At 45.7% G+C, this 17,227-nt stretch overlaps 1 protein-coding gene across 18 annotated transcripts in view; it reads left to right on the top strand.

Moving 5' to 3' along the window:
- Positions 1 to 17,227, top strand: part of LOC133397963 (neurexin-2-like) — a 249,840-nt gene that overhangs the window by 166,219 nt on the left and 66,394 nt on the right. Inside the window, exon 1 of one of the 18 annotated variants that reach the window (XM_061669464.1) lies at positions 8,005 to 8,397. The exons of 16 other annotated variants lie outside the window; for them this stretch is intronic. In XM_061669464.1, the coding sequence (XP_061525448.1) occupies positions 8,064 to 8,397 (334 nt within the window). In that variant the 5' untranslated portion in view covers positions 8,005 to 8,063. Of the gene's footprint in view, positions 1 to 8,004; positions 8,398 to 17,227 lie in introns of those variants that run through there. One more of the 18 variants, XM_061669463.1, reaches the window with a different exon arrangement.

The following is a 17,227-nucleotide window of genomic DNA, read 5'->3' as shown; positions in this document are numbered from 1 at the left end:
AGCTATCAAATAGCGCAGAGGTTTCCACAAAGCAAATAGAAAAAGCCCTCACAGACATAAGCGATACCGTAGATTTCTTCTTTTAAGTCGAGGCAGCAGGACAAAAAAATGCAAGCAAAAATGTCCCATTGCAATCGACACAAACATGCAACAATGTCATCAGAATTGACATAGACGACCGCACAGTCCGCCTGTGCATTTGGGTTGACTTGACTGTATTGCCTGGCCCGTGTCGGAGCAGCAGGACCGTCTTGTGTGTGCGCAGACTCGTGTGTAATGAGTGCTGACACATTGAGGAGACACCTGTCACTGTGTCCATTTACTCCAAAAGCCTGGTTCCATTCCACCATTTCAGCCACACACACACACACACACACACACACGCGCGCATAAAAGTGCAGGAGGGCATAAGGGAAGAACTTGGAGGAAATATTTTCCTCTGGCACAAAATCAGCACAAATTGTTTTGTTTTTTAAAAGCGTTTTCTCCTATAGATAGGAAATGACAAGAAGACGCCACAGACATTCGAAAGAGGGATTATGACGGAATTGCCTCTCACAGGTAGGGAATGATAAAGTCTAGAGGTTAAAAGACGCTGTTTGTGCTCGTCGTGAGGATTACAATTGTATCTATATATAGATATATATATGTAAATATATATATATATCAACGGTGAAGTGGGACATCTTGGCAGAGGGGAGGAGAGGAGATGCCCATATTGATTTACAAATGCAGACTGGTTTAGCTGTCCAAAATGATATTTCATACATATTTTTGTGTCAAATCGGCAAAGGAGTCAAAAACTAATTTTACTGCATATCAAGGCCATCCATCCATGCATCCATCCATTTCCCTTTCCGCTTATCCTCACTGGAGCCTATCCCGGCTATCTTCGGGCGAGAGGCGGGGTACATCCTGAACTGGTTGCCAGGCAATCGCAGGGCGCATAGAAACAGGCAATCATTCGCACTCACATTCACACCTGCAGGCAATTTGGAGTCGTCAATTAACCTACCGTGCATGTTGTTGGCACGTGGGAGGAAACCGGAGTACCCGGGGATAACCCACGCAGGCACGGGGAGAACATGCAAACTCCACACAGCTGAGGCCGGATTTGAACCCAGGTCCGCAGAACTGCGAGGCAGATGTGCCGACCGGTCAGCTACCGTGGCGCCGGCATATCAAGCCACGTGTGTTAAATGATTGAAGGCAATTTTCTTCCCAATCGCCTACCAGCAAATTTCTCATTTCAGCATTCAGGATGGCTGCCGTGCTGCTTATCTGCAAGGACACCGCGATAGATTGTCTTAAAAATAGCTAATTACACAGGGTCTAGTTTTTCTTTTTTTCTCTCATATTGAATGAGATTTTTTGGGAGGGGGCAAGAAATAGGATGACTTCTTCCTTTTATTCCACAAAGATGCCATCCCCCTCCGAACATTCTGTCTCCAGTTATCCTCAGCACAATTTTTGGGCTTTTACTCTCTAAAAAAAAATATATATATATATATATATATATATATATATATATATACATATATATATTTATAATCCTGCAATCCATGTCAAAATGTCTTCCTGTTTGCAGGAGATTGCTGGGAAACCAGTATTATTATGGGATGGCTGAAGCAGTTCCCCTCCCACCTGTGAGCATTTATCTTGGCAAAGCCAAAGAAAATGGTCTCAGGTCCCAGACTTTCTTTGTGCGTGATGCCAAGATGAAATGTTCTTTCTATATTTCCATCCTGCTGCTTAAAGGACACTAGGACACACACACACTAGCTTGTGTTTGTTAAAACTGACCACACATGCACTACTGGCATACTGGTCACATTCAGGCTGAGAACAGGCAAGAACCGGTTTGATAAGGAGTCGCTGAGGGGACTGACTTTTATCTGAAATGAGGACTCGCTCGGCTTCCGGATCCCACGAGAGAAGGAAGAGAGTCCGGTGCGCTGTGTCTTCCGCTCGACCGTGGCCTCGTAAACTTGTATTTCCAATTTCGTTGTATCAAATTCTCAAAAGAAAAGTTTAGTGTATCGGGATTCTTATTTGGAAACAAGCTCAGCGACCAAAGATGAAAAGAACCGGGAAGAAGGAATTTCATCGGGACTTTTTTCTTCCGAGGCCAACTGGGGAACTCCCGGGCCTCATTTGGAATTCCTTACATTTGTCAGTGGTCAGCTCCAGGGTGTAAGTCGTAGATTTAATAGATGTCGGTGGGGCGAGCTGTCTACATCTGTCCGTAGCTGTCCACGGCTGCGGGGAGCGACGAGTCTCTGCCGCAGAGATGGATGGATGGGCCGGAGGGGCGGGAAGAATGTGACGGAGAAAGGGCCGCTCTCCTACTTTTGACCGTGGGCCACGTCACAAAATGGAATGCGTGCCACTTATACCTGCTGGCTGAACCACTTCATTGCTTCTTGAGCACATTACGTCAAGCGTGGCTGAGCAAAAGAGCCGATGAGGCATCTTAATCACCCACCCACCTGCTTGTCCTATTTAAAAATTCAACAATTCTAACCTGCGCTCAGACATGTATCAGGTTGATGTAATTACTAAAAAGACAATTAGGGAGGCACAGGCCACACAAGATTGGCAACGCCATTCTCAGCAAGACTGTTAATGGCATTCTAGAGGAATGGTCTGCATGGCGATGAGAGGTGGGAGTGATTGATTCTTTGTTCTCCCTCGATACGCCCTACTCCAGCCACCCCATTCACTCTTTCTCTGAATGAACCAATCATGAGACTTCTGATCCTCAAAACCTGTATCCCCCATACAATTACCAGGCGCAGTTGTCCTGCTTTTTCCACAGTAACCCATTCTATGGCTGCCGTTCCCCATATTGCGAGCCGTTTTAGAGCATCGTGACTGATCTCTCAATATTGTGTTCTGCAACAATATAAGCACCGGAAGTACCAAACCGACTTACTCTTTCACCCAAAAAAAAGTGTTGGGGGGCTTTTTCCTTTTCTTTAGTAATCAGCACTGGTCTGGTTTCACACACACACAAAAAACACTGGTTCCTGAAGCAGAGACAATGAGATTTTTGTGAAAAGGAACAAGCAGAACCGTCACTTTGATGCTATTTGTCTGCTTTTGTGACACCTCAAACTATACGACAAAAAAAACAAGATTTCGAAAAAGATTCTGATGGCAAAAAAAGTTCATTAACAGCTACACAACTAAAAAAAAAAAAAAAAAAAAATGCACCATGAGCAACATCGACTCACCGCATGGCTCGAGTTGAATGTCAGTGACTTTATAAAATTCGCATTCATCTTTTCACACAATTGCGGCACACGCCATCTACTAACTACCGCGACACATACGCTGTTCGAGGGTGAACTGCCCAAAATTGTCTGACTTCCATTTTGACATTTCTCTCCCTCATGATCAATGCGACGAGCCGAGATTTCCCCCAGTCTTTTTCTTCTCCTCAAAAGCTGTGCCGATCTGAAATCCAAAGCAATGCGACGCCGCCATCTTCAGGGATCTATTAGTCATTACAGTGGTTTACAACCCGCTGGGTGAGACCCTCTTTCGTCCCTACCCATTTAAAAACACACTTGACGAATATATTCGTCAGTGGCATTAAGCGTTTGGCTTCTATTTGATCATGTTAAATTATTTGGTTGTTCTGTTACTCTTGAACTCGACTCGGAGAGTACATATTAATTCATGCACAGCTTCCCATTGGAGTAGCTGTAATATCTGTTGGTGGCTCTCCTCCAAATGCACTCATTCACTCCTCTTCGATAGCTCGGTGTGGCTTTAGTGCATTACAACTAGATTTGAATGACCAGTCCAGTAACTGAGCAACATGCTGCATTAGAAGAAATAAATCTTGTCAAGTGTATGAAGTTTCTTCCTAAGGCCAAAAGGATTACAGTGATGACGTGAAGTTTTGGATCGCATGTCCGTCCCACTTCCTGCTTTCACATGACCTCCTTTTATCCTGGTGGACTTTGAAGGGTCCCTGCATTGTCACGGGACCTAACCTCTGGGCTTTGGGTGATACCTGTTGCATCACGCCTCTGAAAGCATTGCCTCATACTGCACTTGTGTGTGTGTGTGTGTGTGTGTTTTCTTTGCGGCAGCAGGTGCTTAGCTCTCCAATAATGAGGTCCCAGTCCGCTCGGTCTCCCGAATGAAACATCTAGAGTGTCAGTGACAGGCTCATAATAAAACAAAAGCACATGTATTTGCGGAATAATGTGAGGCTCTTTTTTATACTAAAATAATGGCAGGGCTGTTTTATGAAAAGCAATACGGCAGAGGTTTTATGAAGCACTTTTATGTAAGATAAAGATATACGAATTGTCAATTACTTTGCATCAAATTGATTTGCCTTCAGCACTTTGGTAACAATCAATGTAAAAGCACCCACATTTAGCTGGTAGAAAATGTTTTAAAACTCCACGCTGATCCGCATTATGGCTGGTCAATGGGAAGTTTATGTCGTCGACTTGAGGGCGCTTTAATATCCGTTGGAAATTCTGCCAGCGTTGATAATTAAACTCGATGGCGTTGCTCGAGGCCGCGTTCACGTTCTCTTTTTGTGTGTTTGTACATTTGGACTTTCACAGCATGCGCTCTTCTTCCAGAATGGTGCAGCCTTTTTCAACGTGAAATATTTATTGGAGGATATATTTGTGTGTGTATTTTTTCTTTTTTAAGATAATATAATCCCTTGTCTGGGTTCAGCAGTTCAGTGTTGGTGCAAAATGAGCATGCGGCGCCATCACCCTTGGGTGTCACTTCATGCTCTCCCTGACAGCAGCAAGCGTCCCAATCTCCCCTGAGATGTTTCATCTGCTTTCTGTCGGTGCGCGTGTACTTGTGTGCCTGCGTGATCATTCGTTTTCTGGATTCTCTTCCCTTCATCGTTGCAGATGACGTATGATGTCTTTTTTTCTGTTTTAGGGCAATTTTTCTCTCTGTTGCTCTTCCTCCTCGAGTCTCAGCTTAGATCTCTATCAGCCGTGATTCATCCGATATGCAATCTCACTCCATCTCTGCTCTGCTCGACTGCACGTCCCCCTCTCCCGCAACCGATACACGCGCACACACCACTGCTCACTCACACTTTTTAGCTTTTCTTCTAATCCCACATCTAATCATTTCAACATTGACACTATGCCACATAAATCTTCCTCTTTGCACCCCTCCTTCCCGCTGACTTTTAAATCATTGTTTCTCTGTTTTGGTGTCGCAGCACGGGGTTGCATGTGTTTTTGCACATACACGAAAACATTCTCCAACATGATGTACTTCTCGTGCTGCGTACTGTGACATAGTCAAAACAGACAAGCGGTCGAACAATACATGCAAACTGGAAGATTTCGCTCATCACTCAAACTATTAATCAATGTCTCATGCATAAAATTATATACAGTTAAAAAGTCTACACACCCCTGTTCAAAGGCCACGTTGTTATGGTTTAGGATGTGGCTGTGTTCAGAATTAATGTTGGTTTTCGGCCTTGCCGCTTAAATGCAGTGATTTCTCCAGACTCTTCTCCAGACCCCTTTGGATGGTATTATGGCCCGTAGATGATGGAATCCCTAAATTCCTTGCAATGTTACGTTGAGGAACATTGTCCTTAAACTGTTGGACTATTTTCCCACGCACTTGTTCCCAAAGAGGTGAACCTCGCCCCATCTTTGCTTGTGAATGACTGAGCAATTCAGGGAAGCTCCTTTTATAGCCAATCATGGCACCCACCTGTTCCCAATGAGCCTGTGCACCATTCCTCAACTTTCGCAGTCTTGTTTGCCACCTGCGCCAGCTTTTTTGGACCGTGTTGCAGCCATGAAATTCTACGTTCGTGATTATTTGCTAAAAACAATCAAGTTTGTCAGTTTGAACATGAAATATCTTGTCTTTGTCGTGTATTCAATGAAATACAGGTTGAACATGATTTGCTAATCATTGTATTCTGTTTTTATTTCTGTTTAACACAACGTCCCAACCTGATTGGAATTGGGGTTGTACCACTGAAGCAGAACGCATGATCACTCCAGATACGCTGCAGAGAGTGGAAAGACGAGTAATTATCTGGCTAACAGTGTTTGTGTAATATTTTGACCCTCACCGCCTCGCGTATGTTATTGAAGAAGAATTCATTCTAATTGATGAGCTCGTGCCCGCGATCTGCAATCTGCATAGACCCAAATGTTGTTGGCAAACAAAAGAAGGATACCTGGGCCTCAATCACAACAGAGTCACCTCAGGTCCGTACCACGGGCTCACATAGCAAATTGAAGATTATGAACGGCGGAGAAGTGTCCATTTCACAGTTCTTTCGGACATTTGGCCAATGCATGAGCAAATTCCCGCTTCCAGTTATTATCGCTGCAGTTTTCATTCATTTAACTAGTCCCAATACATTGTGCATCTGTGGTAAAAGGTGTGTATTTAAGGTTTTTTTTCCAAATCTTATCCTTCGTTATTCGTGCGTACACATGGTCTGAAGAGGATTTCTTTGCAGAGTAAAAACATTTTGATGAATAACAAAGTGCGTCAAATGTTCGTACGCACGATTGTAGCACACATTTGTGTGTCCGCACTGTTTGGGAATGACACCGATTGAGAACATCTCATTGCATCTATTCTGTAGATAAAACACATTTCCACACGTACGTATATACATTTCATTTAGCATGAGACAAAATACCAAAATATTCGGAGTGGTTCTTAGTATGATGCACATGAACAATAGCGCAACAACCTCGTGTTAAACTTCGGTGTCTGATTCAGCACTTCTCGTGGCTCTGCAGGCGTACCTAATGTTTTGCCTTTTGTGTGTGTGTTAATGAAAGGGTGCCTCCCATCTTCTTGTTACGTTTCCAATTCTTTTCACTCGATCTCCTCCCTCTCTCTTTCCGCCCTCCCTCTCCTTCTCAAACCACTCGAGATGCACGCACGCACACACACCGCTCTGCCTGACAATCATCACTTGTGTTTTGAAAGGCTGAGAGTGTGTTCACCTCGCGGATCCGCCCCCTCCCGCACCCCACCCCGCCCCCTTCTACCTTTCGCTGGGTTTCTTGCCCCGCTCATTGCGGAGGAGCCGCCTGCAACACGGCCGTCGAGTGGGGGACTGAGCTGACCGGAGGAGAGGGGGGAAAGGAAAAAAGGAGAAGTGTGCAGGCAGGAAAAGCAAGGAAGGAAGGAAGGAAGGACGCTCTCGCCGCTGCAGCCTTTGATTCGATTAGCATGAATTTCACAGCAAATGCAGCAGTTGCGGCAGTCTAACGGAGCTCCAGCGAGACAAACACCAGCCTCCACTCTTCTGGAGAGCTCAAGCTGCAGGAAGGGAAAACCAGGAGCAGAAGCACACGAATGATTCCCTCAGCAAGCGGAAGGACAGAGCTCGGTCCCAACACTCAGGATTGGCCGACTGATGTTGTTTGCAACTTCTCCGGTGACGGTTTAATGGCGTTCTTTTCTTGGTGTTGCTGAGCGTTCCGTTACTAATATTGATTGATTTCTTGACAGCACTCGGAGGGACCCGACCTCTTTTTTTGGTTGCCTCACCAAACCTCAGACAGTTTCTGACCTTATTCTGGGAATCTCAGGCCGACATCTGGATTTGTTCTCTTCTCGACGTCCTTCCGCTTTGCCGTCGCAGCCGTCGAGTGTATTCTGCCATCATCCAGCGATACATTCATTCATCCGCAGACAAAAGTTCCGAAGGGATGGCAGGAGTGTTTCTCCTCATTATGTAGGCTTGACTCGACGGCGTCAAACAATGAACTCAATGTAGACAACATATTCGAGAAGGATATGAACTGGAGTCTTGCTTATGAGAAAAATGGATTTCATTTAAATTAGAGAGGATATTTGTGGGATTCAACATTTTCGGATATCAATACAAGACTGTCTGGGGATGTGAAGCTTCAAGAAGGATTTTTGAGACAAGGTTCTTTTAATTTTGTGGCTTTTACTAATCCCCCCCCCCCCCCCCCCCCCCCTTTTTTTTTTTTTTTTTTTTTGAATTTCCCTCCCTCCCCGGGCTTAAGAGCAGGAGATGGTGGGCTCCGGATTCCTTTGAGATGTTCTTTCCTTGTTTGTGTCGTATACGAGGGAGGGGCCTCCTTTTCCTCTCAGGCCCCGCCCTCGTGGAGCAGGAGGTGGAAATGGAGGTGGACGGAGGGCTCTCGCTGATGCCCAGGCCCGGGGCGGCTTCGCCCGCAGTCTGGGCCAGTCCGGCCTTCCTGCTCAGGGTGGTGCTCTCGCTGGCCCTGCTGGTGTTCCCGTGCCCGGCCGTGGCCGCCAGAGTCTCGTCCTCCCTCAGCACCACCCACCACGTCCACCACTTCCACAACAAGCACGGCACTGTGCCCATTGCCATCAACCGGATGCCCTTTTTGACACGTGGGGGCCATGGTAAGACCATCCCTTTTGTTTTTGTTTTTCCCCCAATGGTTGAGCAGTGAGACTGCAACACGCATGTGGACATTGGCCTCTGAACGCTGTGGATTTAGTGGGCGAGAGAGAGTTAATTGCCTTCAAAGGGTTGGTGGCAATGTGTTCTAAGTTGAGTACGTAAGCCCAGGTAATTGCTTCATCCACCGATTGATCTGTGTTGTTTCTGCAAAGGCAGAGAGGAGGCCCAGCTCCCGATAGGCTAACGATTTTTGCAATCCAAAGAGTTCAACAGCCATGCATGGTGGAAGTATGATGACCAGCTGAGGTTACCGTTTGCTCCACAAGGAACTTTCCATCATGATACCTGCGGACTCCAGGTTCCATCAGTCTTTAAAGAATATTTGTCACTCCCCATAACACCATGCACACGTCAACGTACATGAATAGTGTTTATTATTATTGGCCAATTTTCACGCTCATGTAAATGTGCTTCTCGACATCTAATCATTATCAATCAGTTTTGCGGCGTGGGTGCGGTGAGAGACGCATGACCGGGCCCTCCCTGGTCAATTGCCAGGGTTGAGCTTCCAGAGGCACCAGTGCGCGACTTCTTTGCCGCATCCTATTTCTGGTTATCATATTCTACACCAGTCGGACAGCAGTGTGATGGCGCACACAAATGAGGCTCCTACTGGACTCGTGGAAGAGATGTGAGTGGATGCAAGTGTTGTATCGTCGCGGCTTTGTCATGTATGTTGCCGCTTAAGCGTCATTCTTCTGCCTACTCCTTTGACAAGCTCTTATCATTGGATTGCACCTCTCATATCCTGTTATTAGCTATTTTAATGCACATAAGTAACATAAAAATGTTATCTCTGCACCGGCTGTGCGACTTCGAGAGGGCGCCTGTCCCATTAGAACACTTCTTAGGCTACCGTGTCAAGTCATCTGAAATGTCAGCGTTCTTGGTCGTCAAGAATATATTTCCAACACTGATGCCGCAATCAGCGCTCAGAGCCTACTTGCGTCCTACTTTAATATGGTCCCGTGTAGTAAAACAAGACTCTGGCCCATTATTGTGCGTTGTTTTGAGGCTGTTTAGTGCATATGTCATGCACTGAGCTGCTCTCATTGCAGTTTATTTTGAGTGCCTCACCCACATCGTTTGCTGATTACAGCTAATTGAAAAGTCTTGACCACTAAACTGTAGCATTTCTGTGAGTTTGCTCGGTGATTAGTGGGATACCCACACCGCCAGCACTCAGGCTTAATGTGACTTGTATGGCAATATCAGGTAAGTTTCTGTTGCGTTGGTGGAGTGGTGAGCTCTATATTCTAATACCAAATGCAAACCCATGTGCATTGCCAGGGTTTTATACATTGCTTTTATTGGACCACTGGGTTGAGTTCTTTGTTTGTGCTTCAGTACTGTTCTTCATTTGTCAACATATCTGTGCTTGGACACACACACACACACACCTATGCCCTAATTTCCATGACTCAATTGGAAGAAAGCAAGCGAAATGTTTGCCATGTTAAAGTAATCCGACCTGAATGCCACACCGCATCAGACTAAAGGGATTAAATAGCTCATTTGGATTCAGGAAATCTTTGATGTTTTCCATGGCTCTCTTCCAAGTGATTTCACTGCCGGCTGCATCAGTTTGTCCTTGGTAGCGGACAGCATACTGTTTGTTAACACGGTGGTGGTTGGGGGTAAAACGAACATCCACAACATTAAGGACCCTGTACCAATTAGATGTGAGCCAATCTACTATTTACCAACTACCCGAGCGTCCTCTGTTTTGTTTTTATCCAGAATTGGAACGCATGGGAAATCTATTCTAGTCTATTCAGAACGGAGGACAGATTCTGAGCCAAGACAAAAATTAGCACACAAAAAATAAAAACCAGGAATGGGCAACTCTAATAACTATCATCGCGGCATTAAGTCATCATGTCATATTTTGCCATGGAATATAACCACAAACATGTTATTTGCAGTGTTGATGTTAATTACAGGCACGCTGCCACAATCATGGTAACGCGTTTGCATGCTCTCAAGGTAATTGGGAAATGTTTTGTTTTTTTCACATTGATTCACACCAATTAGCTAAAACACAAGTGCGCTTTTAGTTGCCTGTCAATTTACTTTCCCTCTGCAGGTGTTGGGATCCTTTTTTTTTTCTATTGCTCTGCTCTGCCTTTATTTTGTCCACTTTTGAAGCATTGATTGCCGTGTCCGGGTCTGCCGCAAGTTGTTTCGGGTGACCATGCATGAATACTAATGACGTCAGCTGCTGCCTGCTTCCGTATCCCGGTCTCGAAAACGAAAAAATGAGAATACCGGCACTCTCCTTGAAGGTTTGCGGCCCTCAAATGCAAAATGGTAGTCAATCGCTATGTTAGTGTGAGTGACAAGCTGCTGTGTTTGACAATCACCGCTTTATCTCCCTGCTGCAGTGTGTTTGTGTGTGTGGACGTTGAGCTGTCTGCTTTTAAAGTCAAGTCACAGCCCCGGTCTTTCACAGGGCGCCATTAGTATTCATGATTCACACAACGTGCAAGGCCCACAAGCGAATGTGCGGACACCTGCGCGTTGATGAGGGGTAAAAAGGATGCCTCAGGTGTCCTGGACAGTTGAGATAAGCGTGCTGTCTTGACCTTTTTTTCATTTCCTGTTTCGTCACCTCCGCGCACCTGACCTCCTTCAACACCTGTGCGACACTATAAGGCAAGTGATTGAAGATGTGTCCAAAGTGGGCCGAATACTTCATTAGTTATTATTTGCGCTAACGTAGACAGTCAATAATGCCAACCCCTCACTAGGGTTGGTCATCATTTGAATTTGAGTGATTTCGGTCCGGATTCCGGTTCCTCATTTCGATTCCGGTGCCAAACGATTCTCGATTCTGATTCTTTTAGGGGGCTAGGTCAAAGGATTTTGCATGGTTTAAATAAAGAGTGTCCAAATTTTGAACATCCATTTTCTTAACAGCCCGCTGCATAGACTAAAATGAACATTTGACTCGGGGTTCTTTATAACCAGTATCAATATCAAACCTATGAACTAAAAGGCAATGTGTGTGGAACGAGCCCAGTTGACTGAATATTCATTCATTAATGTTTCAGCTAAAAGTTAAATGCAGTAAATAGAGTTATTTGTGTCTCTTTTATCACGTTAAATGGTTTATATGTGCAAGTTTTAACTAGACTTCCTATTTTAAGCTTGTATCCTTTTATTTTGAAGGGTACGCAACGGAACTCAGCATTTTGGCGTGAAAAGTAACTTCACAGGAAACTGGTGAATTCTGAAAACAAAAGTCAACCTAGGCGGCAATAAAAGAGTAATGAATGAAACCAAATACTATAAAACCATTCCTTTACCTATGCACCGATGAGGCACAAGGTTAGTGTTTTTGCCCAACCCTACCCCTCACTGACTGATAATTTAATGGACCAAGAGGCGTTCCTACAGAAGTAGCAGATGGATTCCTCGATTCACGATCTGCCAAAATGGAAGAAAAAGTGTCAAAAGGGCTGATAGCACGCCACCTGCATGAGGCGTTGATGGCGCTCCCCTGCATCATGTTTGAGTAATCCCCCCGTAGAGGCATAACGAGCCATGCACTTGTCATAAACCAATGGATATGAACGGTGATTCCAGTCAATCGCTTGTTCTTGACAAAGCATCGATTAGACTTTGCTATACTTCTCATCAGATGGGCAATAACGGCGGCAATTGTCTTGGATGTAAACGGCAAGTACTGCGCGTCTTCGGTAGTTTGGTTTGTTGGCTGAAGCTCCACCTTTTTGAAGAAGACACGGCCAGGATGACATCTCAGCCCTGCTTACCTCACCTGCTGCAGCACATGAAAGACTTGAGCCTGGGTTGCACCTCGGTCTTGTAGGCGAGGGCGCCACAACTTCAGAGAGCGCTGTGAGGTGTGAATTCTTGAAGCTCAGGGGCTTCTCGAGGAGGAGGTGGCGGGCTCACACAAGACGTCCGAGTGTTCGCTGGCTGAGCTCACCATTAATAATGTGTCTTCAACCATTGCCACACACAAATATGGCGTCTTCAATTGCAAAGTCATGAGCAGACTCATTACACAAGGGAAAGTAAGGACTTCAGATATTCCCTAACAGTATTGTTTGCCCCCATTTCTTCCTACCTATTGTGCACACACAGCGAGGGCCATTAATCATTCATTCAAAGCGGCGGCTTCGCTCAGCTGCCCTTTCCGCACGGCTCCGCGTAGCACTTCAGTGTATTTAAAAAAATCTTTTGCTTTGCTTCGTGTTGACATCAATTATTCACTGCAAAATGCTAATTCCTTGACAGAGCACTCACTGCGAGCCAGACATCACAACAAGACTGTGTGTGTCCATCTGCAATAAGGGAAGCTAGACTAACCAATGGGATGGGATCGCATGGAGCAGTATATTGGCCAACCTTGTTTCATACCCAAGATCCTTTTTTAATCCACTAAAGTGACTCGGATGATTTCTTGTCTTAATTCTTGCAGCCGCTTATATTGCGTCACATAAAGCTGGCTTGTAAGATGAGAGAGAGAAAAAATTGCTTCGCTTTGTTAGTGTTTACTTCAGGGATCTTGTGTCGCCTTCAGCTGACACATCTGTGTCGAGACTCCCGTGACTGACAGATGCTGTGTCCGTTGCCTCAATTTCTGCCGCAAGTGAGCTTCGGTTCCTGCGTGCTGCCTCCGTATCGGAGAGGCTAGCAAGTGGGAAGAAGACGGAGAAGATGTGCTGCGAATACATAAGCGAAGATTGGAGATTAATTGGCAGAGGGGTGAAGGCAAAGCCACACAGGAAGGAAGGCACTTGAGGTCCTCACTGATGTTGCCCTGACACAGTTAAATACTCTCCCAAGGGTTTTTGGAGAAGCTGTAGACATGAGTCAAGGCATGACTGGAACGGAACCAGGAAGGAAAAAAAAAAAAGAAAAAAAACACCCTGCTACTTGCCACTCTGCTCCACTCCATGGTTAACTGCTGCCATCTCCTCTGAACCCTTTCATCATTTTTTCATCATTTCACTGCAGGGATACGTGCGTGCCAGGCTATGGTACGTGCCCGGTGAGTGGCGCAAACCAAGGACACGTTCAGCCTCACGGTGGCACTAAATGATCCGCAGTTGAGGACGCAATTGGGCACACACGTCGAGTTCTCTTTGCTGTCGTCAGAGCACCGCAAAATATTCCTCTTCAGAATGGTTCTTTGAGAAGAGAATTTGGTGTTTTTAGTCAGTGAGAAAACACTTGACGCACATCGGACAGTAGAGTTCGATTTTATTTTGGAGACATTTTTTAGGGACGTTCCTTTGTATAACGTTGTGTTGCTAAAGTGCTACATTTTCACGCAGCAGAACAGTTCCGTTCAGATCGGAAACCACCCAAAGAAGGGATACCAAAAATTTGTAACTGAACTGTCCACCGGATGGGAATTGTCATCAGATCTGTAGAATCGGGTGTTCGGGTTTGCCGAGGACAAGGTCGCAGACTGTTCTGTCAGGATTGAGGAAGAACACGGATCAATATCGGCTCAGAGGGAGTCAAGTGAGAGCGATAACTCGGAGCGGCCGTAAACGAGATTGATTACAGTGCAGCCAGTGCATTCTTAATGCCGGCAGCACAGTGAGGGGGAGACAGAATCCCGGACCAACCCGGATCGAAACGCAGAAGCTGGGGTGGTATAATCTGTCTGTGATGATAACTGTAACATGGGCGGCCTTTATGTGTCAGGCAAGAGGCTTATCTCATGGCCTTTATGTAAGGCGACTAGCTCAGCCACCCATCTGCAAACAAGTGTCAACCTACGCTGTTACATCTTGTTTCCACATGCTTCACGAGAGGGGCAAAATATTCTGTCAGACGAGAGCCAACCTTATCCAATCTAACTCGGGTTCCGTTTTAGGTTGTATTTTCTCAGAACGATTTCTTCGCTGCATTTTATTCAGTTCCGCAGATTTTCCATTGCATCAACTGTTTTTGTTTGAGAGTGGCCGGGTTAATTTATAGACATCATATGCTGGTCGCTGAAGCGGTAGAGTGTTCTCTCCCCTCTCAGTCATTCGTCTGCCTCCCTCCATCCCTCCATCCCAGCCCCATTCCCTTTCCGGAATGCTCTCTCTCTCTCTCCCAGAGTGCTCTCTAGGTAATAATTGTATTTCACTGTCATAGCTTGACGCTTCCCAACACTTTTTCTCCACGACACTTACAAAGAAAATCCAAAGGTCAGTGCTATTGATGAGTAATAAATAACTGGCTCCTGGTGCATAAGTGGAAGTTAATGGATTTATTATTGCGCTTTGTCTTACAGTAGATTCAGATATTGCCTACGGTGTACGATTTTAAGGATGAATGTATGCAACCACTATAACATTAGACCTGAGGCAATGCCCTACCCTTTTCTGGGGTCTGAGGCAGTTCATAAATCAACTGTTATTGTTGTAGAATATGTTTAATATTACAAGTTATCACAAGAGATGACTGTACATGAGTTATCCCGTAGATAACTGCTCACTGTGTGTCCCAACAATCAAGTTAAACATGGAGTTTTGAAATGGGTTTGCTAGAATATTGACTGTGATCGTCGGGGCTCAGCTGCAAGCGTCTACGTCCCCCTTCCTGCTCGTAATTTGCCGTTTTCAAGTTCATTTCCCAAAGAGACCCAGTAGGGCACGAGCGTAAATCGATGCTTGCTGGTGAAAGACGGGGTGCGTTATTTCCCTCCCCGCTCGTCGTTTCCTCTCAGCGCTGGGAGGTGACCTCGAGCTCGGCGATATGAAGAGGCTGTCACGCAACATTACCGGCCCAGCCCCCCCTCGCCCCCTCTTTGCCTCAGATGTTTTATTTTTTCGTGCCATTCTGTGGAGACAAAACAATTCCTTCCCTCCTTGATTAATGTCTGCAGCGTGGGTGTGCAGTGCAGTAGAGAGAGGATTGTTGTCCCCTTATGAAGTAGAGTCTTCCTTTTGGAATTAAAGGACCCTTGTTGTTTCCTAGGAAAATAAGAGCTTGCAAGATCAACACAACCAGCCAAATAACCGTTCTCGAGTAGCCCGTCGAGCTGCGCAATTAACTTTGGGCGTTCCTTCCATGGTGTCTCCAGCAGGACCATCAACAGTCACAGTCGAGTTAATCGTGAGTTATTATTTGGAACACATAGTCGTGATAAACTACTTCCTGTATTCTCGCTTGAGCGACGACGTGCCATTTGAAGCTCGGACGGCGCTTTGAAATCAATCCTCTGAATGACACGTATTTGGCGGTCGTATTTGTGCAATTGGAATTTGGGCCAAGCTTGACTTGGATTCGCAGTTCAACGTTCAAAGGGATATTTCCAACTGCTCCCTTAGTGCTGCACCGTGTGTGCTTTGTTGGGGGCAGTGCAGGGATGAGGGAGAGCGCGTTTGCTGCATGCGTCTTTATGCGACCGTGTCACACCGCACGCTGTGACAGGTTAATCATGCTGTGAGATGCATGTGACTGTGACGCGCAAACACGGTGTGTGGGTGTGTGCATGTGTAGCGATAGCGCTCACCTCCAAGCATCGGGAAAGGTCGAGTTTCATTTGAAATAGAAGTGCGCCGCTGCTCGTAAGCAAAATGTGCACGCCGTGCTTTTCATCTTATCGGGTGGTAAGGCATTACGCCCACGTCAACATTATTCATTTTGCTCATATTTGTTTAAGAACTTGAAGGTGTGGCTTCTTATTTTACTGAGTGCTAATATGCCAGTTGAAATGGACACTGATATATTAATAGGGCATTTCCTCTTACAGCCACAATGATAAACATATTGTGAAATGAAAGCCTCTTTATTAAAAGTGTTATTAAAAGTCTTTGTAAATGCCAATGGTGTCGTCAGCATAAATTAGAGACACTGCAGGAGGTGAAAGTCATGTTTCTCCGTTGCATTATCACTGAGCACTGTACATTCAGAACACAGGCAGCTTTTGTCCAACTGCCAGCCTACGATTGGTTGCCATAGTAACCCACTCTGGAGCCCCTGAGCAGAAGCTGGACCCCCTCTGGTCCAGCATGTTCTAGATTTCACACAATGTGGAAAAACACACACACACACTGCTCCGGTCAACTTCGCTAAAAGAAGCTAAATCGAGTTTAAATACATCTCAGTTACAGAATGAATTGACCTGTGCTGATATTGCCAATATGTCAGTAAACGTATGTTTACAGTTCAGTCAGCTGGGCTCAAAGGCAAAAGTCTCACATTCCCTACAAAAAGCATACAGTGTGCTTTTAAGGCAGTACTGCAGTATTCCCTCATCGTGACAACCAACACATTGGTCACTGGTAATTGGCTCTCCTGGGCTCGAAACCCAACCGCACCCACAGCGCCCCCTTCGGTGGTGCTGAACCGGACTGCGAGTGCAGGCACGAGCAGAGTCCACCGTGAAATAAAACAATGAAGCTGCGTCACCTGAGCTGTGTTATTTATTTTATATAAAAAAAAAAAAAATTAATTAAAAAAAACCTGAGTGGCACGGTGGTCAACTGGTTAACATCCGCCTCACAGTTCTGGGGACCCGGGTTCAAATCCGGCCTCGCCTAAGTGGAGTTTACATGTTCTCCTCTTCCCTGCGTGGCTTTTTTCCGGGCACTCCGGTTCCCCCAAAAACATGCTCGGTAGGTTCATTGAGGACTCAAAATGCCAGTAGGCATGATTGTGAGTGCGAATGGTTGTTTGTTCCTATGTGCCCTGCGATTGGCTGGCGACCAGTTCCGGGTGTACCCCGCCTCTCGCCCAAAGATAGCTGGGATAGCCTCTAGCACGCCCGTGACCCGCGGACAATGAATGAATGAA

The sequence above is a fragment of the Phycodurus eques genome, chromosome 23 (genome assembly GCF_024500275.1).
Source record: "Phycodurus eques isolate BA_2022a chromosome 23, UOR_Pequ_1.1, whole genome shotgun sequence".
Lineage (NCBI taxonomy): Eukaryota > Metazoa > Chordata > Actinopteri > Syngnathiformes > Syngnathidae > Phycodurus > Phycodurus eques.
This window is presented reverse-complemented; position numbering and strand designations above follow the sequence as displayed.